Below are 24,520 nucleotides of genomic sequence, written 5' to 3'. Positions count from 1 at the left end.
CTTGTTTGTTTGTGGTTTCTGCTGTTATTCCTTTTTTTGGGTTGCTTTTTCTCTTTTGATCTCGTCGGGGAGTTTTCCCCCTTCTCACACCCAGGGCTGGATTTCGCCACCAGATCCCTTGGATTTTTCTTTTCCCACCATACACCGACGTTGGTTCCCAGGAGGGAATTTTTTTTGTTGTCGGGTTTTTGGTTTTGTAATTTCTTTGGTAACAGAGATGAAGAGGGGGGACGGGAGGGGGCAACAGTGTGTGTCGAGGGGTGGATGGGGCGAGACACAAAGCCAACAAATCTGCTTTGTCTGTGTCCATTCCTCAACCGAAAAGTGAAACAGAAATCCAGCGGTGAATGGTGGAGCCAGTCACCAGGAAAGATCAGATCCTTCGCTCCAAGTCTCTCCTTCTGTCTCCTTTCAAACAATTATTATTTTTAAATACCCGATTTCTGTAGCTAAAATGTGCTTCTTTGACCTGCTTGGGTGCCAGGCGACGCGGTGCGGCCACAGTCCCCCTCCGGCCACGGCGTTGGGGGATGCTCGCGTGCATGGAGGTGGGCGGCCACAGCGAGGCGTCTCCTTTGCCATGGAGTTTCTCTGGGAAGGATCCGGGGATGGGTGCTCTCATGGGTAAGGGGGGGGAGGAGGCTGTGGAGTGTGGGTGCTCTTGGGGGTGTCCAGGGGCGGCGGCGGAGGAAGATGCCTGTGGAGGAGACCGGGACCACAGGAATGCCCTCGACCAGGTTTTCAAAACCATCAAGGGAGAGGAAAGGCCGTGTGTCAAGGGCAGAGAGGGTCTGGCTGCCGTGGGGAGCCCCGCTGCGCCTCAGGGGGAAACGTTTCAGCAGCCAGAGACCTGGCAGGAGCCTGGGATCACCCTCCAGGCACACGGGGAGCATTTTCCCTGCTCATCCCCCTTTGAACCACAGAGGGTTTGGCTCTGGTTCGGTGGGGTTGTGCCAGAGCCCAGCCCCATGACTCCACTTGTATGTCCTCCACCTTTACCCCTCCACCATGGGAGCCATAAGGGTGGCTGTGGCAGAGATGGAGGTTGGTGAGGCGGTCAGGGGGTGCCCCTCTCCCCAGAGACCTTGGTGGGCAGATGAGGATAAGGTTCTGCGGTCCCCAAGGACCAGGGATGCTTCCAAACAGAACCTTGCCCTCTCCCTCCATCCCACATCATCCCTCGCTCCACACGGGTTTCCTCCGAGCCCTCCCGGGGACAGAGCTGACCTGGTTGCAAACCCTCTCCCTGCTCCACGAGCTGGGAGGACGTGGCAGCAGGATGTGGCACGAGGCCCACGTCCAGGGGCGATGCCTGGCTGAGGGTTTGGGAGGCTAATGGACTCGCAGCATCCAAAAGCACCCACCCCAGTCGGCTCGGGACATGCATGTGAGTCTGGGGGTGGCTTTGTCATGAGGAGGATGTCTGGGAACGGGTAGGGAGGGATGGAGGACATCATGCTTTGGAGAAAGTGCTTGTAGAAGAAGAGGGGACTCCGGGGTTGGTGCCTGGCTCCTCTTGCCAGCGGTTCATACACCGCCGGCGAGCATTCATGAAGAAGTTGCTGACAGTGTTGAGCTCCAAGCCCAGCTGCTGTGAGATGGTCATCTGCATCTCCTTGGATGGGCGCTTGTTCTCCTTGAAGATGGCGATCAGGGTGCGGCGCTGGAGGTCCGTGAAGACCAGCCGTTGCTTCTTGGGCTGCAGGCTCCTGTCTTTCTGCTGCTCTTGCTCTTTGCGTTTGCAAGCTAGACGTTCAAAAGAGAGAACAGGGCCATTAATTGGTGCTCACCACCCTGGCCTGCTTGCAGGTTGCCTGGCTGCCTCCCAAAACCCAGGCCCTTCCCTCCAGTAAACCTGCCGGCTTGTTGCCCACCACTCCCTAGGCTACCTCCCTCCTCTTCCTTCCTGTGCCTCCTGAGTGTCTGCTGAGATGGGACAACAGTCTCTTTGCGACATCAGTATGAGAAAAGCCTGGGTGAAGCCCATCACCTCTTCAGACGCCCAGGAAAAGCCCAATTCTCAGCATCTCCAGTGGACTAGAGACCAGGGAAACTCCTGGGCTGAATCTGCTCCCACAGCCTGGCTGTTGAGATGTGCTCCATCCCTAAATTTTGGGGGTCATCCATCAGCCTCCCTCCCTTGCTGCACTCTGGCGTGGTCTCCCTCACCTCCTCATCACTTGTGTGGATCTTGCAGGAGGACTCAGGGCACCGGGTGTCTCTTGGCCATCGTGTTCAGCTGCCAGCTCCGAAATGCAGGGAAGAGCCAGGGAGAGGGACGTTGTGAAAAGGCTGGTCTGCAGCCACCACGTCCCACGGCAGACAGCCTGGAAACACCGTTTGTGGTTCCACCTGCCCTGGGAAGGGGTTTTCTTGCCTCCGGAGGCTGGAGAACAGCCTGAGCCACCTGAAGTTCCAGGAAATTCAGCCTCCCCTGTGTGCCTTTGCTACCAGATGCTTCGGCACACATTTCAGATTGAGCCAGCACCGAATTAAAAGCCTTCCCTACAGATTTGGTTTGAGTGGTAGGTCAGGACAGAGGTGCTGTCACACAGGGACGGGCTGCTGGGAGCCAGGAAAGCCCCCCTGACACCACCACGCTGCGTGCAAGGGAGGGAGGGAGGGAGACGAACACGCATCTTTTGCTAAATATATGAATTTTAATTGCAGGAATATCAAGCGTGCTGTTGGTGGAAATGGTGAGAAAAGGTGCCCTTTTCTACGATATATTTCTAGAAAATTATAGAGTAGCTGAGGTTGGTGGAGGTTGCTGGTCTAGTCCCTACTCAAAGCAGGGCCAACCTTGAAGCTGTCGAGGTCAAATCAGGGTGCTCAGGGATTTGGCTGCTGAGGGACTTGGCCAGACATGTGTGGGCACTGCGGGAGCATGAGATGCCTATGGGCAAGGCAGGGCCCGGATTTGGCCCTCCAGGGCTGGGGACACACCGTTTCCTCCAGAAAAGCTCAGAAAACAGTCAGGAAATGGGGCAGTAAAGACTTTCCAAGGAAAGTGCCACTCTTGCCCCAGACAGCAGCAGATTTCAGCCTTTGGACTTTCTTGGTTTGCATCTTCCAAAGGATTTTGCAGGGAGGGCACAGGTCCTTTGAGACTTCTGCTGTCGGGAGGTTACTGGGTGACAGATTTCAACTTGCTTCTATCAGGCACTTCCAGGAGCCTCTTCGACCTGGTGCACAGACCTTGGAGGGGCCAGAGGCCAAGGCCAAATGCCACTGATGCAACAATGGGATGGAGTCTTGGGTCCACGGGACAGGTATTCCCCTCAGGCTAACTACCTGCCTGCTAGACAAGACGCACCTCCACAACCAGGCTGAGTAAAAGGGCAGGCAGCCGTGTAGCCTAGGAGGAACAGGAGGGTGCTTGAAGTCACTTTTTCCTCACTAGAGAACAAGCAAGGTCTTCCTCTAATTTTTCTTCAGCTGACTACAAGTCCTCTTTACATCACTTTGAACTAACAGACAGGATGACATCCACCCCCTCCACCCAAAGCTGGGGACATCTAGAGCTCAGTGAAGCAGGTAATTTATCCAACAGGTTTAGCCTTGTTTCCCTGGCTGCTGGGCTCAGTCCTTGCCTTGTCCCCACGCGGGCGGTAGGAGCCATCGGTTCTCCTCTCACTGAGGCAGGGGACAGAAAGCACCAACCTTGGCACAACCCATCAAAATCAGCCATCCCTGGTAAAGATGGTTAGTGAAGAGCCTTCCCCTCCCCTTCTCCCCCCCAGGCAGGATTGGCTGCAAACCTGTCCTTAGGGACAAGGGACAGTCTGAGCCCCGGTGGTGCCGAGGGACCCTGTCCCAGTGGTACCTTACTCAAACAGCCAGCAGAGAATGGTTTAGCGGAAACCTACCCTATGACCATCAGATGCTTGCAAAAAGAACAAACAAAAAAAGTCTTTATAGAAAATTTGACTTTTTTCCAGACATGAATTTAAAAAAAACAACAAACAAGACCTCCCCAAACTCCCCCCAAAACCACACACACACAAAAAGTCCCCCCCATCATACGTGCACATTCAGAGCAGTGCGACTTTGCCCTGCCGGACCCCTCGCCCACCCGCCGCGTGCCCTCCCAGCATCGCCCCGGCATGCTCGGCTCCGGCCTCATGCCGGTGGCACGGATGGGACCTCGTGTCGCTGATTGGCACCTCATACACTCCCTGTGAGCACAGCTTCCACTCTGCATGGACAGCACTTATGCTAATCTCTACCTTATACGCGCCAGGTACATACAGATGTGTGTAGGTATGTGTAAAGACATCCATACCCAACTGGGACAGGCGGGTTGATGTGCTGACCCAGTTGCAACACTAAGCAAAGCCGCTGGGATCCAGGTTGTCGTCTTGCTCTCCTGCCTTTTGGCACCCATTCCCCCCAGCAGAGCTGGACAGCCAGCCTGAGCCCAGCGTTTTGGCTTTTCAACCTCACATTCCTCCCTCCATTCAATTTTTTGGAGTAATTATTACAAACCAGTTGCCCATTAATAACTCAAAGCTCCGAGTCAAGCACTAACCATCAGGGTCTTTGCCGGTAAAACTGTGATCCAGCATTAAAACCAGTGCCAAGTATTGCTTAGACAGAGGCAACACCATGCTCCGCACCCCTTGATCCCCCCGTTATTTCTGGCCTGCACCGCCGCCGCCAGCCACATCCCACATTTCCTGTTGCTCGTTTGTTTATTTATTAATTTCTTTTTCTGCTGACACAGCCCAACACCCCTCTTCCCCAGTTCAATCTAATTACAGCTCCGCACAACAGAAATCGATAGTGACGCTGGTCAGATCTATTTACAGCGGCCATCAACCCCCCAGCGGAGGATCTTTTTCCTATTCCCCATCCCCCGGGCGCTGCTTTCCCAGGCAGGCTGGCAGTGGCCGTCCCTGTGTCCCCACAGGCGGTGGGAGCCGGGGATGGGGGGCAGCTGGGGGCACAGCTCTGACTCCCACCCAGGTCAGCATAGGGTGAGGGTTTTTCTTTGTGCTTCAAAATTCCTTTTTTCCAAGGTCCAAGCTCCCTCCAGGGTGGCTTGGGCTGGCCACAGTCCATGGGGATGGGGACATGCTTCAGGGTGCTTCCACCCCTGCCTCTGGGTTATCTCCCCAGCAAATGCCCAAATCACAGGGGTTATTCCCTGGCTTCTCCTGCTCCTCCCGGGGCGTAGGAGACCCTGGCAGTACCAGGACAAACAGTGGGAGAGATGGATTGGGGTCCCCCGTGGCCCGGGATGATGCTCCATCAGCCAGGAAGAGGTTGAGCTCACCCACAACGGAGGTCTTCCTCGCCTCTCTCCATCTCTCCCTGGCTCATTTCACAATGCCTGCACCGCCGAGACCGCCACCGCTCAGCCAGGCTTGGCTGCAACCAGCCAGCAAGCGCAGGAGTGACGTGGAGGGTACGCCAGACACCGCGGGACAGGGTGACTGCACGGAGCAACCCTTCCTTCCAGACTCCAGGCAGGCATTTTCAATCCTAGCGGCACTTCGTCCCTAAGGTAGCTGACCTGGCTGCGGAAAAACCACAGGGCGCAAAGGCAAGGAAGAACCTCGTGGGGAAAAGAAGGAGGAAAGACGGCGGAAAGCAGAGGCATCCCACACGCTTCCCCCGGCAGATTTCTCCTGAGGGTTTCTGCCTCCCGGGAGACTTAAGTCAGGGGGAGCACGTTTGCCTTGACTTAACCTTGACAGCTCAAAGCAAAATATCTCCCAAATCATTTCTAAAGGGGCATAATAGAGACAATCAAATAGCTGCTGTTCAGAAGCTGCGATTATGCCTCGCAGTGTGAACTCTGCGAAGCATTTAACTAATACCTGATGGCTTTGCAGGCTTCCGCAGCCTGCCAGACACTGGTTTCTCTATTATACCCACAAACCTCTGTTTTCTCAGCCCCAGCGTGCTCTCCCTCTCCATTCACTTGCAATACAACCTGTAATTTTCTGCCCACTTTGCTTAAGTGCTGGTGATTTGTTGAAATCACAAAAGACAGCCACGGGCTTTCAGAGCCAGCATGCTGGCTGTAAGTGAGGTTAGGGGGAACAAAAAAAACCCCACACCAGCTTTTCTCTTTTTCTCCATCAAATCGGTTCACAGCGGTGCAAGAGGACAGAGAAGCATTTAGGGGCTCAAAGGGAGGTGGAGGAAGAGATGGAGAGGGGGTACCTGATGGGGTCTGCCAGGTCAGGATGGGTTTCTTCGGTGCAGAGGTGGGACGGGCTCTTTCACTGGTGGACACCGGCCCTGAGCAAAGCTGGCTTCTCCTCATGCCTTCAGGATGGGTCTAGCCCCTGGGCTGCCTCAGTTTCCCCCTCTCCTTGAAGGGGCAGAGGGATCTCAACCACTTTCATGGGGGGCAGTGGGGCATACAGCTGTGCAATGGATGTTACTGGTTCAGACCCTGCCCTGATGTTCTGGAAGGTTTCAGGGGCTGCACCTCTGAGCAAACTGGGATGAGCCCAGTGCCTTCCACAGCAGAGCGGTGTCTGATCCTGAGTTGAACTAACCTCACGGCATCTGCACCCCCAAAGCTGGAGCAGAGTCTGGACCAGAGAGCAGGGGATTTCACTTCTAAAACAGAAATCCTTTGGTCCACAGCTGGGCTGGCCGGGATGCTCAAAGCTGGGGCGACTTAGTAACTGTGAGAGATTTGTTTGACCTTTTTTTTTTTTAACATTGTAAGAAAAGAGCCCAAAGAGATTTGTCACAAATAGGCTTCTCCAGCAGAAATTAGGGCCTTCGCTAGCTGGGAAGCTGACAGGAGAGTCAGCAGTGTAGAACGCAGGAAGAAAGAGGGCTCAAAACCCAAACCTCAACTTTCTTTTTGTCTTTTTTTTTTCTTGAAACCCCATTTGATTCTGAAAACTAACAAACACACAGGCAAAGGGGCTGCAGTGTCAATCACACAACTGCAGCACAGAGCCTGCCCCGCGCTGCTCATCCCTGCAGCACAGCAACCCTGCGATCCCCCAGACTTCAGCAGCACGCAATAAAAAACCAAACCACCTTCTGGACTCCAAAAGCTGTGGGGATTTTGCTTGCTGTAGTCGCACAGCATCCAACAGATTTCAACCACACTGTAGTAAAAACTGTCCCATCCTAGAAACCTGCAGGTTTGGAAAACCACGCATCAGAGGCCATCCAGAGCCCGAGAGATGTGGTTAGGAGCTGCAATGTGTCTGCAGAGCTGCAGCCTCACGGTCCTGCTGGGTCAGAGTGACATGGTCGGGCCAGAGCTCCTGGCCCGGCACATGTCCCTGTGCCACATGGCCCTGCCTCAGTGGGGACAGGCTTCCCCGCTGGTGTCCCTGGCAGCTGCTGGAGGATGAGTCCCGAGGCCCAGGGAGAGCCCCTGGTCATTGGTATGCAGCCAGCGCGCTGCAGGGTGAGGCGCTTCCCCAAGCCCAGCAAATCAAATCTTCCTCTGAATGCTGCAAATGAGGAGATGAGATGAGACAAAGCGCTCGCCTCTGCATTGCTGGGTGCATTTGCCTTCCCTTGCGAAGGGTTTTAGTGACTTGTTCCGCGAACAGCTCCAGTCGACCCATACGGGGCTGCGAGGCATCACCAGCCGCCCGCACCAACACCCCCAGCCCGTTCCCCAACAGCCCAGGGGCTTTCAGCACAGCGCAGGTTGGCAGGTGGAAGGAAGGAACTGGAAACAAAAGCACAAGTCCTCGGTCCTCCGTTCGGGTGATGATGGTTCCTTCCAAGAGACGGGTTCAGCTGGGATTGCCGATAGCTGGAGGAGACCAGCAGAATGACCCAAACGTGCAGCAGAGCGGTGATGCCAGCCCCGTGGGACGCCTCGTTTTTCCTCTCCTGCACTTCTCAAGCTTTGTCTGGTTTTTTTATGGTGTGGCATTTTCAGCTTTTCCAGCGCTGAAGGAGATGAGTTTGTCTGGTCTGAGGGTGGGTGAAGGGATGCAAAGAAGCTGTGGTGGCTGCAGGTGTGCTTGGCTCCATCCCTCCACATTTGGCCTATTTTTATTCTTGTCCTTTCCAGCTAAGCTGCCACCAGCCCCACCAGAGACAGCCCTTGGCTGAGCCAGCTGCATCAGACCCCTCTCATGGACACAGAAACAAACAGTTTCAGATTCCTTAAAAATGGGGGTTTGTTGTTAAAAGCATTTCCTTTGTGCAGAGGTTTGATTTTTCACTCACTTTTCCAGAGCCTTTCGTAAAAGGAGACCTGATGCTCCGCTCCGCTTTTCCCAGCACAAAGGCAAACCGGGCTCAACCCCTGGCTCTGCCATCACGTCTGCTGGCAAAGTCACTTGCCCCATTTGTCCCATTTCCTCACTTTCTAGGCCTTTTTTTGAACCAAGGTCAGCTGCTTCTTATTGTCCCAGTGGAGACCACTGCCACCACGAGCTGCTCAGTGCTCATGCTGCCAGCACGGCCCGGGACCGGACCAGCTGCCTGGTGTGAGGCAGGGCTGGGCAGAGGTGCCCTGGGAGTCCTCCCAGCTGCTCCGTTCTCCTTACTCTTCTCCTGAGTCATTGCCACTTAGTGTGACGAGAGCAAATTGGTGCTAATGAAGTGCTGGAGTCAGGCAGCGCGGCAGGCAGAAGCCACAGTGCCGCGAGGGATGGCAGCGGCAGAGGAAGGTCATCACCTTCTCGGAGAGAGGGAAGACACAGGGATGGGTGGGGAGGGGGCAGCTGGAAACCCTCCAGCCCCTGAAATAAGTTTTCCTTGGAGTCAGTGGCACTTGCTCATGCTCAGCTTTGGCACCTGAGCCCCAGCTGCAGAATCCAGAGGGAAAAAGGGAGTTTGGGGTTCGATTCGTCCCACAATGACAGGGAGAACCAAGTAACGCCAGACAAGGAGCTTGTCCTGGGAATCTGGGGCAAGTGACATCCCTGCGACCCATGCAGCTGTGAGTCCTGTGCAGTCCACCTCTGTTCTCACTCCTTCACACAGGAAAGGAGCAGCAAGCATCTCCCTCGGGCATCAGCATGGGCTACTGCTAAGTGACTCTCACCAGGCCGTTCCTGTTGGGCTCCTCCTTCCAAACTCCCGCTGCCTTCAGCAGCTCCCAGATCTGGCTCTCTGAGCAGGGACAATAAACAAATTCAACAATCAATGAAGCATGTTTCATCAGAGCGCGTGTTGCTCCTGAGCCACTCTCAGTGGAGAGATGGTATCCAGACAGGGCCCAGAGCCATTATCAGCCAAGGAACATTTGCTGGAGAGAGGGAAAAAGCAGCGGGAAGAAAAAACAACAGCTTTCTGCATTTCCTGATTAAATCTGGTCTCAGGTGAATCTATCGGGTGTGAGATGGGAAGCTCCCTTAGGGTTTGGCCAAGCCAATTCTCAGACGGCTGCTGGCTTTCTTGCTCTGCAGTGCTGTGAAAAACAGGAAAATCTGTAATCCTGCGGGTTGGGGCATTCAAGCTTTGTTTCACCAGGGTTTGAGACCCTCTGAAGGGTGGGCCTGAGCAGGGACACCAGCTGCTCCCTTACCTCCAGCAGTGCATTGCAGCACAGAGCTTCCAGATGTGAGCCCTTCCCTGGCACCAGGCCCCGCTCCAGAAGGCCCAGGCGCTCTCAAGGCAGTTTCTAGCCCAACCTCAATGGGTACCACAGCCCGGCTCCAAGCGTAACCCAGTTCCTACACCCAGCACAAAGCCATCCATGTTGCGAGGCAGCAGCCAGCGTGAGTGGCATGTGCCCAGGCTGGTCACCACGCACTGAGGAGGAGTCTGGGGACAACAGCAGGGCCCAGCACCCCATTTTGCCTCTCAGGAGGAGCTGGGGTGTGCTCGGGGATGGGGGGTGACACAGGGCAGCTGCTCGGACCCCGCTGGGGACCCTGCCCAGTCCCTTGGAGCGCATCCCCCCACCAGGCTGGCCTAGGCCCGGGGTGCTGCTGGGCCCCCCTCACTGCTGGCCTGGGCGAAGGGGCCTCAGCCGCACCTGCCTCCAGCTGGGTCGTGAAGGCAGCGGGGCTGAGGCGAAGCAGAGGACACTCCCGGCCCCACGGCCCCGGTACCCACCGAGGCCCGGGGAAACCCACCCCACCGCCCCTCCGCCATTTTGGAGCGCTGGTTCCGCCCGGTGCCCCCGGCACGGCAGAGAATGGTTTGTTCCGCTTCCCCTCCCCGCAGCCACGATGGGCCGTCCCCGCCGTGCTGGCGCCCCCCCGCGGATGGAAGGGCGCATTTCACCTCCCAGGGGGGCGGTGGCAGTGGTACAGCTCGCCCCGCCCCCCCGCGGCTGCCCCACGGCGCGTTGCGGCCGCCCCTCGCCATGGGGGAGATGGGCCATTCCAACCCCCTCCCCCTTGGCGCGATGGGCTGTTCCAGCCGCCGTGTACAACACGGGGCGCGCCGGGCTGGAGCGGTCCATCCGCGTCCCAGGAGGGGGGACGGGGACAGGAAACCCCGGGAATGCCTGCGGGCCGGGGGACCCCCGCCTGCCCCACGGCTGCCCCATCAGTGCTCTACCACTGCCCCACGGCTGCCCCGTTGTCACCCTCTAGTGCCCCATCGCTGCCCACCGACTGTCCCAGCGCTGCCTCACACAGTGCCCCAGCGCTGCCCCACATCCTGCCCCATCACCGCCCCATTGCTGTCCCACACGCTGCCTCATCACCACCCCGTCACCCACCCCGTCGCTGCCCCACAAACAATCCCACGGCTGCCCCACAAGCCATCACCCCTTCCCCATCGCCCCCACCCCGGCCACACAACCATCAGCCCTGGGAACCCGCTGCCCCGGGGCAGCTCAGCCCGTCCCCGCACACGCGTGGGGCTGGCGCGGCTGCGGCCGGCGCTAAGCCAGTGACTCTTAATACACCGCGCCAGCGTTATTAGTTCAGCTCCCAAGGTACTTCCCGCAGTAATTGCACTGATCTGCCAGGGATTACGCGCCGCCGCCGCCGTAGCCATGGATGATGTGTTAATTCGAGCCTGGCACCTCTGGGGGGGCAGGGCAGGGACCGAGACCCCCAAGCACTGGGAGAGGGTGCACAAGCCCGGCTGGACACCCCGCCGCTGGCGTGGGATGAAGGGGCTGCCCAGGCACAGGCAGCAGCACGCGGGAGGAGTTTTAGGGTAAGGAGTAGCCAGAAACCTGGATCCTGCCGGGCGACCAAGCCTCGGGCGATTCCCCGGCCGGGACCTCGGCCGGGAGATGCTCCGCGACACGCTCCCGGCACCGGGACACCGGCAGTCCCGGCTGGCCGAGGTTCAGCGTTCCCCGCGGCTGCAGGGATGCTCCCGAGCGGCGGGGGACGGCCCTTCCCAACGCCCGAGTCACTGCCGGGAGCGGGGAACAACCAGCCTGGGCTGCGCCCACTGTCGCGGCCCCCCCGGCGCCGGCTCCCTGCCCCTCTCCCACCCCGTCCTGCCAGGAGGGAAACTCCAGTGGGAAAAGGGCTTTTGCTTCTTCCCATCCGAACAGCGCGGAGAAACCTCCCCCCATAATGTTACCTTTAAAAATGACCCCCACGCAGAGCTGTTCCTTCTGGTAAAGCGGCAATTAATCATGGCAAGTATGGGATGGATTTGTAATCAGCTCCCCCCACACCTTCCACCACCCCCATTTCACAGGTCTGGGTATTTTTCCTGCCCCCCACTCTCATGTGTGGGGCTGGGGCCGGGCCGGCGCAGCCCATTGATCCTGCCCGGTCGATTTTATTGAAACTCCCACGAGTGGCTTTAACTGCGTGTTGGATATTGCTGGCACATCAGTTTGATGGCTACGTGACCGGCGGGGAGCTCACGGGCAGGTTTGCAGGGAGGGAAGCATAGGGGAAGGGGCTGCGGGAAGAGGGGATTAATCCCCATGGGTTATTCCCTGGGTTATTCCCTGGGTGGGAGCTGCCTCTCCCCAGGGCTTCTCCGCGAAGGTGGGAGAGCAAAAGGTAACAGCCGGGCTGGGAGTGAGTGTTTGGGGGTTGGCTAAAGGGAATGGTTTCTCTTGGACAGTTTTCATTGCTGGCTGGGAAAGGGGCTGTTGGGAGCAAAAAAGAAAAAAGAAAGGAGGAGAGGAAGGGAGGGGGGAAGAAGAAAAAAGAAAAAATAAAAGAAAGAAAAGAGAAAAGGAAGAGGAGAAGGAGGGAAAGGGGAAGAAAAAGAGAAAAAATAAGAAAAAGAAGAAAAAGAAGAGAAAAAGAAGAAGGAAAAAGGAGAAAAAGATGAAGGAGAAAAAGATGAAGAAGTAAAAGAGGAAGAAAAAGAAAAAGAAGAAGAAAAAGATGAAGAAGTAAAATAAGATGAAAAAGAAAAAGAAGAAAAAGAGAAAGAAGAAGGAAAAGGGAAAAGGAAAAAGGAAAAAGAAAATGAAAAATTAAAAAAATAAAAAGAAAAGGAAAAGGAACAGAAGAAAAAAGAAAATGAAAGAGAAAATGAAAAAGAGAAAAGGAAAAGAAAAAGAAAAGGGAGAAGAAAAAGAAAACATAAAAGGAAAAGAAAAAGGAAAAGAAAAAGAAAAAAAAAGAAAAGGAAAAAAGAAAAAGAAAAAAGAAAACAAGGAGAAGAAAGAGGACAGGGATGGACAGGAGAGGAGCGAGGGGTTCCCAGCGGGGTGTCACAGCTCTAGCCAAGGCCAGTGCCCAGCAGCCCCTTTGTTTTCCCCGCATTCCCGTCCCCCTTTCCTTTCCTGTCTCTTTTCTCTCGTTTTTGCGGAACAGGAGGGAGCCCGGGGGGGGTCTGGGCTGGGTGACGGTGATGCTGCCCGGGGGCCTCCCCCTGCCACCGCCAGCTCCCCCTGGTACCCGCGCTGAGCTCCAGCACCTTCAGGAACCTCAGAGCGACGGGGGAGAGGAGCTGGCTGGGATGAAATCACCTTCCAGAGGAGGTATAAACCCCCCGTAGCCACCACTAGAAAAGCTCCAAGCACGAGGCTGAGGGGCACGCCCAAGCCCCCCGATTCACCAAACGTTCCCCCGAGGTCCCTTTCCCAGGGGAGATGACAGTGCTGTAATGGCACCCCCAGGGCTGAGGACGCTCTGCCTGTACTGATCAAGCAGCATCTTCTCTCGCGGAGAGCTGGGCCAATCCTCCTCCACCCCCGGGCACCCACTGGCGGGGCAACCTCCTTGCGACGGTGCCGAAAGTCAAAGCAAATAAATAATTTGGATATTTCCTGGAGATGTTGAAGGCAGAGGAATTGCTGAGAAGCATCAATTTGGAGCAGAAAAGGCCATTTCAGTTTTGGGGAGATGCTTTCAAATTTTCTCCAGAAAAAGCAAGCTGGTTTGAAAACAACATTATTTTGAATAAATGCCCTGATTTGGATGACTTATTTTTCAATTTATTTTTTTCTCTTGGCATGCAAAGCATCCAGTGATACCTGCACCCTTCACTGCGCCTTTGACTCGCCTCCTTTTGCCCCATTTCTGACCCACCCGAACTGAAACCAACTGCAATGCAGACGGGTGTTCGAACACCCACCTCACCACAAACACCCAATGGAAAGCAAATTAAATGCCCTAAATCAAGTGTGGTCCTGCTTCTGGCTGCCTGTGTGTGCGGGCAGGTGGGTCGGTGGCTTTTGGGGGGGCCAGCAGGAGCTCCCCTGGGAATATGAGGGTAGGGGTTCACTGCCTTCTGCCTGAGAAACATCATCAAAATCCTGAATTTTTGGCCCCAAAAAGAGAACTAAAGGCACTGATCCACAGATCCATTTCCAGAGGCCTCTTGTTAAAGCCTCGGGTCCCTCTGGGTGACTTTGCAGTGCAGTGTCACTGTCCCACCCTCCCTCCTCCTCACCCCCTGCGAGCCGGGAGGTGGATGGGGAAGGGACCCCCAGGGACACCCCCCCATCCCGGGGGGCCTTTGGAAGCGCAAACCACTGCGGCACTGACCCCAGCACTTTTTCGAGCGTCACTTTTGAGCCAAACTGGGCCAGATGCTGGTCCATCCACCGAGCGACCACTGAGCAAAACCCAACAGAGATCCATTCCCCACCCCAGGCTGTGATTTATCTGGGGGGATGCCAGGTCCAGGACAAACAAGAGACCCTTGGAAGATGGGAAAAAATAGAGTAGAGCCAAATCTCCGGAGAAATTGCAAGGGATGGGATGCTGCTTGCAGGCACCGCTGTCATTGCCACGCGCTCCTGCACTCCCCGGCCCTGTGACAGGCGACGAGCGCCAGGGTCTCTGATGCTCTGTAGTGGGAGCAGCCTTTGCCGGCGGCAGAGCAGAGCCGAGCCGTTGATATCTCTGTCAGCCCCCGATACCATCACCCGTCAGCAGCTCCCAATACATTTGCAATTTTATCCCTAATGGAGAGAGTTTGCTCGTTACCTGCTCTTTATCAGCCAAGGGTAGCATGACTCCCACAAAAGGGCATCGCTCTCTGGAGCTCATCTTCCAGCTTAAAGGTTTGGCCTTTTAGGCGGCATCACCGAGTTCCTCAGCTTTAATAACCCAGCGCTGGTGCCTTCATACAATCTGTAAAAGCACCGTCATCCCCACTCTTAGGTGTGGGGAAACTGAGGCACGGCAGGATTTGCGGATGCTCAACCTGTCAACCCACAGCCAAGTCACGACTTGTGTCCCTTCAGCTGTGTGGTGGCATTTGGTGTGGGGAAGGGGGACAAGGCTTTCGGACGTTTCCCGGTGGCCAGAGACAGCCCTGCCATGGCTCTTGGCTTCCCCAGGCTGTGCCCTCCCTGTGCTGGGCACCGCTGCGGGGGCTCCTTGGGGCGACCATCACCTTCACAGCTCTTTGAAGACCATTTTGGCACAAGGTGTTTCCCCTGATTTTGGTCTGTTTGGGGTTTTTTAGGGTCCCTGACAGTCAAACGTGATGCATCGAGTTCCTAGATGTGTCCTGCAGAGCCATGCCACATGCTGAGCCCTCCCAGCATGCCCCAAGCCCACCAGCCCCCAGTATTTAGGGCTCCTAAATTCATGCCAACAGCAGGAGACCTCGGTTCTCCAACCTGGGCTCCCCTTCCTGCCTCCTCCTGCCGACACCCGGGCTCAGAGGTTGGTTACTGCTGCCTGTGCCAGCAGCAGCAGAAAAAGCTGCAGTTTGCTTTTCCTTCCTATTTTATTTGTCAAGATGTCAGGGTTTTCCTCATTGTTCTGCAAGCAAGGAAATGACAGCCAGTCCCAACGAGTGCCTCCCCACAAGCAGCCCCTGCTTTCCCCTTGGGCAGGCTCCCACACGGGGATTTTCTGTCTCCTTCTCCCACGCTGGGCAGAGCCAAGCCATCCCCAGCCTGCCAGGGGTGATGAGGCTTCCCCCAAAGGGGTCCCTCTTGCTTGGTGATTTCTATACCTTGGGATTGGGAAGAGAAAATGAAGAGGGACAGTCACAGAGATACAGAACCGAGGCAGGATGGCGGGTCCAGGTCTCCTGACAGGGAGATTGTCCGCCCCGGGGCAGCGGTGGTGGCATCTGCCATTCCCCAGGTTAGAGGTCCGGCAGCAAATCCCCCCCACACCCCCCGTTCCCCAAACAGCTCACGGTGACACCGACTCCTCTCACATTCAGAAATGGTGCCAGAGAAAATCAGGGCACGGTTTGACTGGAGCGACGAGGTCCTGCAGTGCAGAGCGTGGAGGCAAAACCCCGGAGACGAGAAGGTGAAGGAAAGGACCAGCACTGATCCCTAACAAGGGGCAAGAAGTTGGTACCCACAGTGGGATGGGACCAGGGAATACAAGCATCCTTGCTGCAGCCCTGCCACCTCTGCCCGCGTCCCACCCGGCACGGGGGTCCGTGGGTGTACACAGTGTAAGTGGGTGTACGTCCTCTCGCCGTGCGGCACCTCCGGCCCCACTTTTGCTCTGGCAAAGCATTGCCTCCTCCGTGCCTTAACTTCACGACTCATGAAACACCTTGAACCCCACTGAATCCCTTTTAAATAATTTCTGGACCTCCTCGCCTTGCACTGCAGACACCACGAGTACGTAGAGCAACGGTGCGTATCCCTGGCAGAATATATTTATGTTAAGACAGAGCTATTAAGGTCATTCTTGAAATCACAACTATGTCTGTGCAAATGTGTCTTGACTTTAATATTGGGTCTTTATTTTTTAAATGTCCTGGCCCCTCCTTCCAGCACCAGAGAAGCCAGGTTGCCTTTTTGTTTCGCTATTTTTTAACAACCCCAATGTTTTAAAAATCCATCATCCATTTTGCCTGTCCGCCCCTGCCTTGGTTTAAATCTTGCTGGACATGATCTATATCATTCAAGGTATTAACGAGATTTTTGAATTTCTGTTTAATCAGCAAAATCTTGCTACTCGATGGCCGCGGTCCTGCACGGAGCCAGTAATAAATGCACTCGGCTGCCGAAACCTGCTGCCAGCCGCTCGCCGGCCCCTCACCGCCCTGGCGCAGCCCTGCGTTGCTCCCGTTGCACCCACCCAGCATCGCTTTTGCCTGGGGATGGGTGGGCTGAAGGAGAAAATTTGGGGCTCCAATTTCCCTTTTTGGCCAGTTTTCAAAGCCAGGGCCTGAGCCCAGCCCCTCCGTGCTGCCGTTGGTGCTGCGCAGGAGTGGGGCAGTAGCCAAGGGCACAGCCCGCGTTGGCTGAAGCCTCAGCTCAACGTTGAGCCATGGGATTTGTGCGTCCACGCTCAGCCTCGAAAAGGGAGCTGGGGCAGAGCCGCATGGGTGCGTGGATGTGGGGTGAGGACAGATCAAAGCTGTCTAATGCCTCTGTCTGCACTCAGGGTGCCGGGCTCCCTCTGCCCAAGCCTTTCTGGGACACCTCAGGGAATCAGGTAGCAAGGGGAAAACTCTTCCCCCCGCAGCCAACGAGGTGCTGGGGCCGGGAGGTGACGGGTCCGGCTTCTGCCGCGGCTGGGGAGGCAGCGATTCCCGCAGGAAAGTGCCGGTCCTGAGGCAGAGGCATCCCAAACTGCACCCCAGGTCTGGCGCTGGGGGACAGGTTGGGTCTCCAAATCCTCACCGAGCTGCAAAGCCCCAGCCCTTTCGAGCCAGGCTCTGGTGTGGGTTTTTTTTTTTTAATTTTTGTTCTTTTTTTTTCCGTTGGTGTTGCAAGTCGGCCATCACCCCCCTGCCGCGGGCCCTGCGAAGGCTTTGCACGAGGAGACCCATGTGCCGGGAGGTTTCCATAGGGGATTTCTGGTTCCTCTACACCCAGGCGACGCTGCAGGGGTGCTGGGGGAGGCGAGGTGCCCAGGGCAGGAAAAGAGGCATCTGGGCCCTGCCTCTAACCTTCTCCTGCCTACACCATCCCTCCCCTTCCTCTGCGTTGGCAGACCCGAGTTTGTCCCCAGCTTTGGCATTTGCTCGGCAGCACCGAGGAAACGGGAGCAGGGGCAGAGCCTTCCCCGCGGCCGCTCCTCAGGGGTACGGCTGCCCTCTCCCAGGGGTGCAGGCTCCCCGGCCCTGCAACCGCATCTGAGCTGAATGAGAAAATATTGGATTTGTTTTCTGGAGGGAGAAAAAAAAAAAAGAAAAATCCAATATTCTGTCTGCGAACCCACTCTCCGTGCCTGCTTATGGCAGGAAAATGCTGTAAATCTTCCCTTTCCCTCCAGCTGGGGAAGAACGACCGATTTTCTTTTAATATTCTTATTTTCTCTCCTGGTTTAAGCCCCATCATTTTGCAGGCAGCTTTGCAATCTCTTTGTTGACCAGGGCTTAAACCTGCTCTCCCGCCTTCCCCAACCCCGGGAAGTCGCCTCGCACACCCTTCCCAGCAGCTCCCAGGCAGCGGCAATGAGATTTTAATAGATGTATTTTCAAATTAGTTCTGGGCCTTTCAAGACTTATCAGTTAAATGAGGTTTTTCAAATTGATTCAAAGGTCACTCCGAGAGTTTTCTCTTCTCTGTTATCTCTCCCTTATGGTTTCAGTGGCGATTGACAGGACAGAGAAAAAAAAAATCACCCCCATGTTGTACACCCAGAAAAAGAAAAAAAAAAACAACAGAAACCTACCCAAAATATGCAGCCAAAAATTAGGAGGTGCAAGAAAGGTCCCGGGTTGGGCACCCGGCGCTGGCTCCGCTTTGGGCTTGGGGGGTCTCTCCCAGGCAGACGATGAGCAGAGCCCCCGGGAGGGTTTGGGGTGCTGGCAGGGGGAGCAAGACCCCACGGATACGGGTGAGCTGTACGCGGAGCTGCCGCCCCGCAGAGAGGGGAGGTTATTTCCTCCTGGGGGGGGAACCCGATTTAATATTTAACCGACGGGAGGTTTATTGGCCCCTTCTGGCGCGCAGATTAGGAGCAAACAGAAAAAATAGCCGCGGGCGGAGCGGGCGGCCCCGCCGCGCTGATAAGGGCGGTGGAGTGGTGCGGGGCGCGGTGCGGGGCGGTGCGGGGCGCGCAGCGGCCGCCCCCGCGGAGCCGGCGGCGCCGGCGGTGGCTGCTCCCGGCGGGCGGCTCCGCGCCGGCGGAGGAGGCTGCCGGTTGTTAACGTGCTAAAAAAAAAAAAAAAAAAAGAAAAGAAAACAATAACAAATTAAGAAAAATTAATGAAGTTTAAGGGGAAAAAAACCCAATATGTTTTTCCAGCGGGGAAAAGGGATTTCTTTCATGCCCGTTTCTCTCCTTCCTCGCTTGTTTTGTATTTTCCTGAGTGGGAAAACCTCCCGTGCCGAGGGAGAGGCGGCCGCGCGCTTGCAGCCCCAAACTCCCGTTTTCCCCCATTTTACGGAGGCCAAATAATTCGCTCCCGATCCTACAAACTTCCCCCGTGGCCGCGGAGCGTTTTCCCCGCCGCCCCGCGAACACGTGCGGACCGAAAGCAGCTAAACCGCCCGCGATTCTCCGCCGCTCCCCCGTGCCGGAGCTGCGGCCGGAGCCGCCGCCGGTGCCCGGGGCCGCCGGCGGGGAGAAGCCGTCGTTGGGTCAAAGTCGTTCGGAGAAGCTGAAATTGAAACAAAACTCGTGAAAAAAAAAATATTTCCCGAGTTTTTAAGCATCTTGTCCCTGATTGTGGCAATTCTCTGTCTTAGTTCACAGTATTAATTAGCAGCATTAATTATTGGCGTTGCCAAACCTCTCGGGCATTTGTCTTGGCCCAGTCCCGCGATCGCGATTGCATTTTCGGGGTGGTTTTGTTTTGGTTTTTTTTAACACCAACGGTTCGTGCTACGGCGGAGATTTGCTCGGGGAAGAAAGCCCGGGGAGGAGAGGGAAAAAAGAAAAGAAAGGAAAAAGAAAAGGAAAAAAGGGAAAAAAAGGAAAAGGGAAAGGAGAAAGGAACGAACGAAAGAAGACAAAGGGAAAGGAAAGGAAAGGAAAGGAAAGGAAAGGAAAGGAAAGGAAAGGAAAGGAAAGGAAAGGAAAGGAAAGGAAAGGAAAGGAAAGGAAAGGAAAGGAAAGGAAAGGAAAGGAAAGGAAAGGAAAGGAAAGGAAAGGAAAGGAAAGGAAAGGAAAGGAAAGGAAAGGAAAGGAAAGGAAAGGAAAGGAAAGGAAAGGAAAGGAAAGGAAAGGAAAACGAAAACCAACAAAAGAAAAAAAGAGAACGAAAAAAAAGGAGCGGGGAGACAAGGAAAAAGAAAAAGAAGATGAGAGAGGGAAAGAGAAAAGAAATGTAAAAGAAGGGAAGGCAGACGCCCGAGGAGCCCAGGTGCCCCGGCCGCAGCCTGTGGGTCCTTCCCGGCCGCGGGGTCCCACGGGCAGTGCGGCCGCGATCCCCCGGTTCAGCGCCACGGGTAACACTTTGGGGCAGAAACAGCCGATCCCGGGTGCCGCGGAGCCCACTCGGGACCTCATCGTTTCCCCGGGGCGCTGGCAGCGGCCGGGTCCAGCGCGGCTCCTCCGGGCCCGCCTTACACCCCACCCGCGGCACAAACGCGTCACGCAGGCGGGTGAATTTCGCGCACAGACACGCATTTCGAGGAAAAACACGGGAGAATGGATCAGCCGAGCGCTGATCTGAGTTAAGGACGAATCAACGCGGGGAGTCGCCGTGTCGCGAAAGGGACACAACGATGTTGTCGTCCTCACGAGAAATAATCACGAGGGAATTTCACAGTCCTGAGTGACGGAATAAATCCGTGGCGGGAAGGGGGTTTCCACCGGCGGGGACTCTGACAGGATGGCAGCGCACCCACAGACACTCTTGCTGGGAAGGCACCCACAGCCCTCTGCGGACACGCGGTACAGGAGTGCAGGAGCCCACTTCCCACATGATCCCACGAGAACGAAGCCGATGCCTTTTGCGTCCCCAGGACAACAGAGTGGTGGTCGCGGGTGCGTTTTCGGAGTCTCGCTCCGCCGTGGGACCCCCAAAGATGCCACGGTGGGAGCTCGCCGCCACCCACAGGCCCTCGCAGACCTCGGCTTGTGGGGGGGGTGGTGTCACGAAGTTTGTAGAGCTGCACCTGGACGCGTGGGGAGCTGCGGCCGTGACGGCGGGAGGCAGAGATGGGTGGCCCGAGGGGACGGGGCGGGCACCGCCAGCTGCTGCCCAGATGTTTCCCCGTGGGACATTTTGCGGAGCCCCCGCGTGGGGGGAGCCCAGGGCGGGAGGGAGGTGCAGCCCCACGCTGCCCGCGTCCCGGCGGAATAATTAAGGGTTCATCTGCGGACGGGGCGGCGGGAGGGGGCGGGAGCGCCTGTGGGGAGCAAAGCGGCGGCTGCCGGTCACCGCGGCCTGGGATCCGCCATTTACCGACCGAGTAACCCCTCAGGCGGGCGGGACCGGGACTAGGGCTAGGACTAGGGCTAGGACTAGGACTAGCCCTCGCCCCGGCCGTGCTCCCCGTCTAACACGCGTTTTTTTGCTGACACTGGAGGGAAAAGGCCGATGGCTCCCCAGGGGAGAGGGTCCCTTCCCCGCTTGCCGGGGGGTGTCGCAGCCCTTCGGGCCTCCCCCCGCCCCAGCCCGGGGCGGCCAGAAAGGACGAGCAGGCTTCACTGGCGGCTCTGGGGTGGGTCGGGGTGGGAGAATTCGTCTGCATGGATCGGGGCGGCCGGGCACGGCCCCCCCAGCGCCACCCCCACCATAGAACCCCACTGCTCGGGCCAGCCGCGCCGGGCTGAGTCGGGGGGTTTAAACCTGCCTCACGCGCGGGCCCGGGTGGACGAAACGGCGGGAGGAGCGAAACGAAAGCGGGGCCCGGCGGGGCCGGGAACAAAGCGGCTGGGCCGGGGAGGTCGGGGCGGTTCCTCCCACCCGGGGCTGTGGCCCGGTCGACCCCACGCAACGGGCCTCTCGGGGCGGCATAGGGCGGCCCCGGCCCGTTCCCGCGTGGGGAGCCGGTGTTGAAGCAAGCGAATTCATGGCGGGGCGGCTGGTTTGCTGCTTTGGTGGTTTGTTGTTGTTTGTTGTTCTTTTTTTTTTTCTGTGTCCGCAGAAAGCAAAGAATTAAACCCTGTCCCCAGGCAATGTGTGTGTGGGGGGTAATTGCCGTAAATAACGCCTCCAGGACACCCCTGAGGCCGGGGAACCCGGCGCTGGGGATTAAAAACCATTTTGTGGAGAATGAACCTGCCCCGACGCCGCGGGAGGAGCGGAGCGGGACGGAGCCCGAGCCGGGCCGGCGGGCAGGGCCCTTCCGAGCCTCCCCCGACCGGGGCCGCGCTTTTATCATCACCATCACGGTTATTATTTCAAATTTTGGCGACTCAGAAACCAGCCACCGGCGCTGCTCAATTAAGCCCGAGCAACGGGGGCATTAAACGGCCGATCGCGGCAGTGTTTAAATCTTTATTTACCAGAACCTTGTAAAGCCGGGAACAATTTGCATTCTATTAACTGCTTTTCAATAGGGCATCGACTGGAACTAAAAGATGCCACTACCCTGCCCTAATTAAAGAGCAACTGAATTACACTAAATACATATGAACGCTGCTCTCCTCCATAAATAACGGCGGGCTCCTCGCCGTGCCGAGCGCCCGCCGCGCCGGACCCTGCCCGGCCGACGGGGAGCGCGGTTTTCTTTTGTAAAGAACAAATCCTACACGCGTGTTTTGGACCCCACGGCCAGCCCCGCTCGGCCGCGGAGCCCCGGCGCGGAGGGGCCGGAGAAGGAAGGGCCGGAGCGGCTCCGGGGGCTGGGGAGGCCGGGCACGTCCCCTCCAGCGCGGAGGAGAGCGGAGCCGCGACCCCCGCCCGCCCCCGCGCAGCACACCGCGGCCGCGCAGAAAAACCGCGTTTCCGCAGCGAAGCCTCGGCCCAGCGCCGGCCTGAAGCCGCGCAAGCGCCGCCGCGGAGCCCGGCGCTGCCTCCGCGGTGCTGCGAGGCAGGAGCCGGCCCCTCACCCAGGCCGCGGGACGCGGGGGTCGCGGCCCCGGCGCTGCCCGTCCCTCCCCCCGGCCCCACAGCGGGGAGCGATGGGGCAGCGGGGCGACTGGACGGACCTTCCCGGAGCGCGGCTCTGGGACCGGGCGGCGGTGCCCGACGGGCCGCCAAGAAGCTCAGCCCGCACCCATGGGCGGCAGGAGCGTGGGCCGGGATTGCCAGCGGCTCGCCGGGGGACGAGGGACCGGTTCGGCGGGCGGGACCGAGCGGGAAATCGCCGCCGGGGCTGGAGGCAGCCGAAGGGGCGGCGGGAGGCGGCGGGAAGCGGCGGGGGGCGGCGGGCAGCTCCCGGGACCCCCCTGGGACCCCTCATTTCCCGCTGGCCGGAGCAGGCCCGGGGAGCGGGGGGGGATTCTCCTGAAATAGAATTCCCCCCCCACCTTTCTTCTAAAGGCTTCAAATCGGCTCGTAACGCCTGGCCCGGCCCCAGCTCGCCACGGACGCCCGAGAGCGAGCCGTCCCCACTCGTGTTCGCGGCACCCCCTCACCCACCAGCCCGGCGGCGTGGGGCGGGCGGCGGTGGCAGCAGAGCGCGCCGTGCCCTACCTGCCAGCCTGAGCGCCGACATCCTCTGAAATTCCGGCTCCTGCAACCATTTCCACATCCTCCGGAAAGTCTCCCGGCCCGACTTGAGCTTACTCCAAGGCTTGGGGTTCCGCAGCAGGTCCGAGAGGGTCCCCTGGGAGCGGCACAAGATCCGCTGGGCGAAGATGGCCTGCGGGATGCTGTAGCGCTTCAGCTCGGCCGTGATCCGCTGAGCCACCTCCTTGGTGTTGATCTCCTCCACCTGCCCGGAGCCGCCGGGCTGCGAGCCGGGGGCCGAGGCCTGGCGCTCCCGCTCGCCCAGGAGCGAGCCACCGGGCTGGGCGTGCGGATGGCCGTGCGGGTGCATCCCGTTGAGCGGCGGCATCATGGCCGAGCTGGGCGCCGGCAGCCCCCGCGCCAAGTGCTCTTCGCCCCGGGACAGCATCGCGGCGTGCGAGTCGAAGCCGTTGGGCGAGAGCATCTTCTCGTTGGGCAAGTGGCCCCGGGGCCGTAGGGAGCCAGCGGCTGCTGGGCGTTGTGCAGGCTGCCCAGCCCGTTGGGCAGCGGCGAGAGGGGCTGCCCCATGGCCGGCATGTCCTTGGGGTAGTGGCTGTAGAGGTTGCCCATGGAAGCCAGGCTCCGCTCGTCGCGCATGAGGGTGAAGCTGCCGCTGACGTTGCCGGCCAGGCGCTGGTGCGGGTGGTGGTGGTGGTGGTGGTGGTGCGGGTGGTGGAACTTCTCCGAGACGGTGGAGATGGGCGGCAGGTGCTGAAGGGGGGTCAGCGTGGTGTAGGTGCTGCTCAGGCTCATGCCGGAGGGTGACTCGCAGGACATGCTCATGGCGGGGTGCAGCGGGGCGGCCAGGCTGTGCTCGGCGCGGTAGTCGCCCCCCTCCAGGATGGAGGCCATGCCCGAGACCATGGCGGGCCGGCCGTGCGGCACCAGGTTGCGGTGCGAGCCCTGCCGCCCGTGCGCCGGGCTCAGCAGCTCGGCGGGCTGCGAGTGCGGGACGCCGTGCAGGCTGCCCAGGTTCTCCATCGCCAGCTCCATGGTGGCCGCCAGGCTCTGCCGCTGCCTCGCCCGCTCGCTCGCTGCCTTCCTCCCCCACCCCCCCGCCGCCGCCGCCTCCTCCTCCTCCTCCTCCTCCTCCACCGCTGCCCCCCCTCCCCGCGCCGGCTGCCCGGATTAATTCCGACTCCGCGCTCGGGGGATCGATCTCCCGCGCCCCGCGCTCAGGCCGGCGCGATGCGCGCGCCCGCGCGCCCCAGCCCGCCGAGCTGCGCTGCGGGGCGCGGTGCGGGGCGCGGTGCGGGGTGCCTCGGCCGCCGGCTCCCGGCAGCCTCGCTCTGGGCCGCGGCGTGACGTCAGCGCCGCCCCGCCCCCCCGTCGAACCGAGCCCCGCCGCCCCCCCCTCCCGGTGCGGGAGGGGGGTCCGCACCGCGGCCGCATCCCCAACCCCACGCCGGGGTGACCCTCCCCGCAGCGGGGTGACCCCTGCACGAGGGTGACCCCCCCGCACCCGGTGTGTGTCCTCCCGCACCGGAGTGACACCCCACCCCCGCAGCGGGGTGACTCCCCGCACCCGGCACCCAGCGCGCAGCTGGCGGCGCTGCACAGCTGTGCCCACCCGCGCCCTCGCAGATCTGGCTGCCCCCACCCCCCGTGCATACATCTGGCTGCCCCTACCCCTGGTCACGCCAATCCCCATCGCCCCCCAACAACCCTATGGCCCCCCACGTCCCTCCCAAGGACCTGGCTGCCCCCGTCTACCCCAAACACGCCTGTCCCC

General features: G+C 58.6%; 1 protein-coding gene across 1 annotated transcript; it reads right to left on the bottom strand.

The window, feature by feature from the left end:
• Window positions 1-1,453: 1,453 nt before the first annotated feature.
• Window positions 1,454-24,149, bottom strand: ONECUT3 (one cut homeobox 3; the record flags this gene model as incomplete). The annotated part of the gene is given in 3 exon segments (XM_082011065.1): window positions 1,454-1,746; window positions 22,753-23,232; window positions 23,235-24,149. Coding segments are annotated over 3 exon segments (1,320 nt in total). The 5' UTR covers window positions 23,782-24,149.
• Window positions 24,150-24,520: the final 371 nt, after the last annotated feature.

Source organism: Phaethon aethereus (genome assembly GCF_964289735.1).
Source record: "Phaethon aethereus genome assembly, chromosome: 26".
In the NCBI taxonomy this organism is placed as follows: Eukaryota; Metazoa; Chordata; class Aves; order Phaethontiformes; family Phaethontidae; genus Phaethon; species Phaethon aethereus.
The sequence above is the reverse complement of the archived record's forward strand: the minus strand, read 5'-3'. Positions and strand labels throughout refer to the sequence as shown.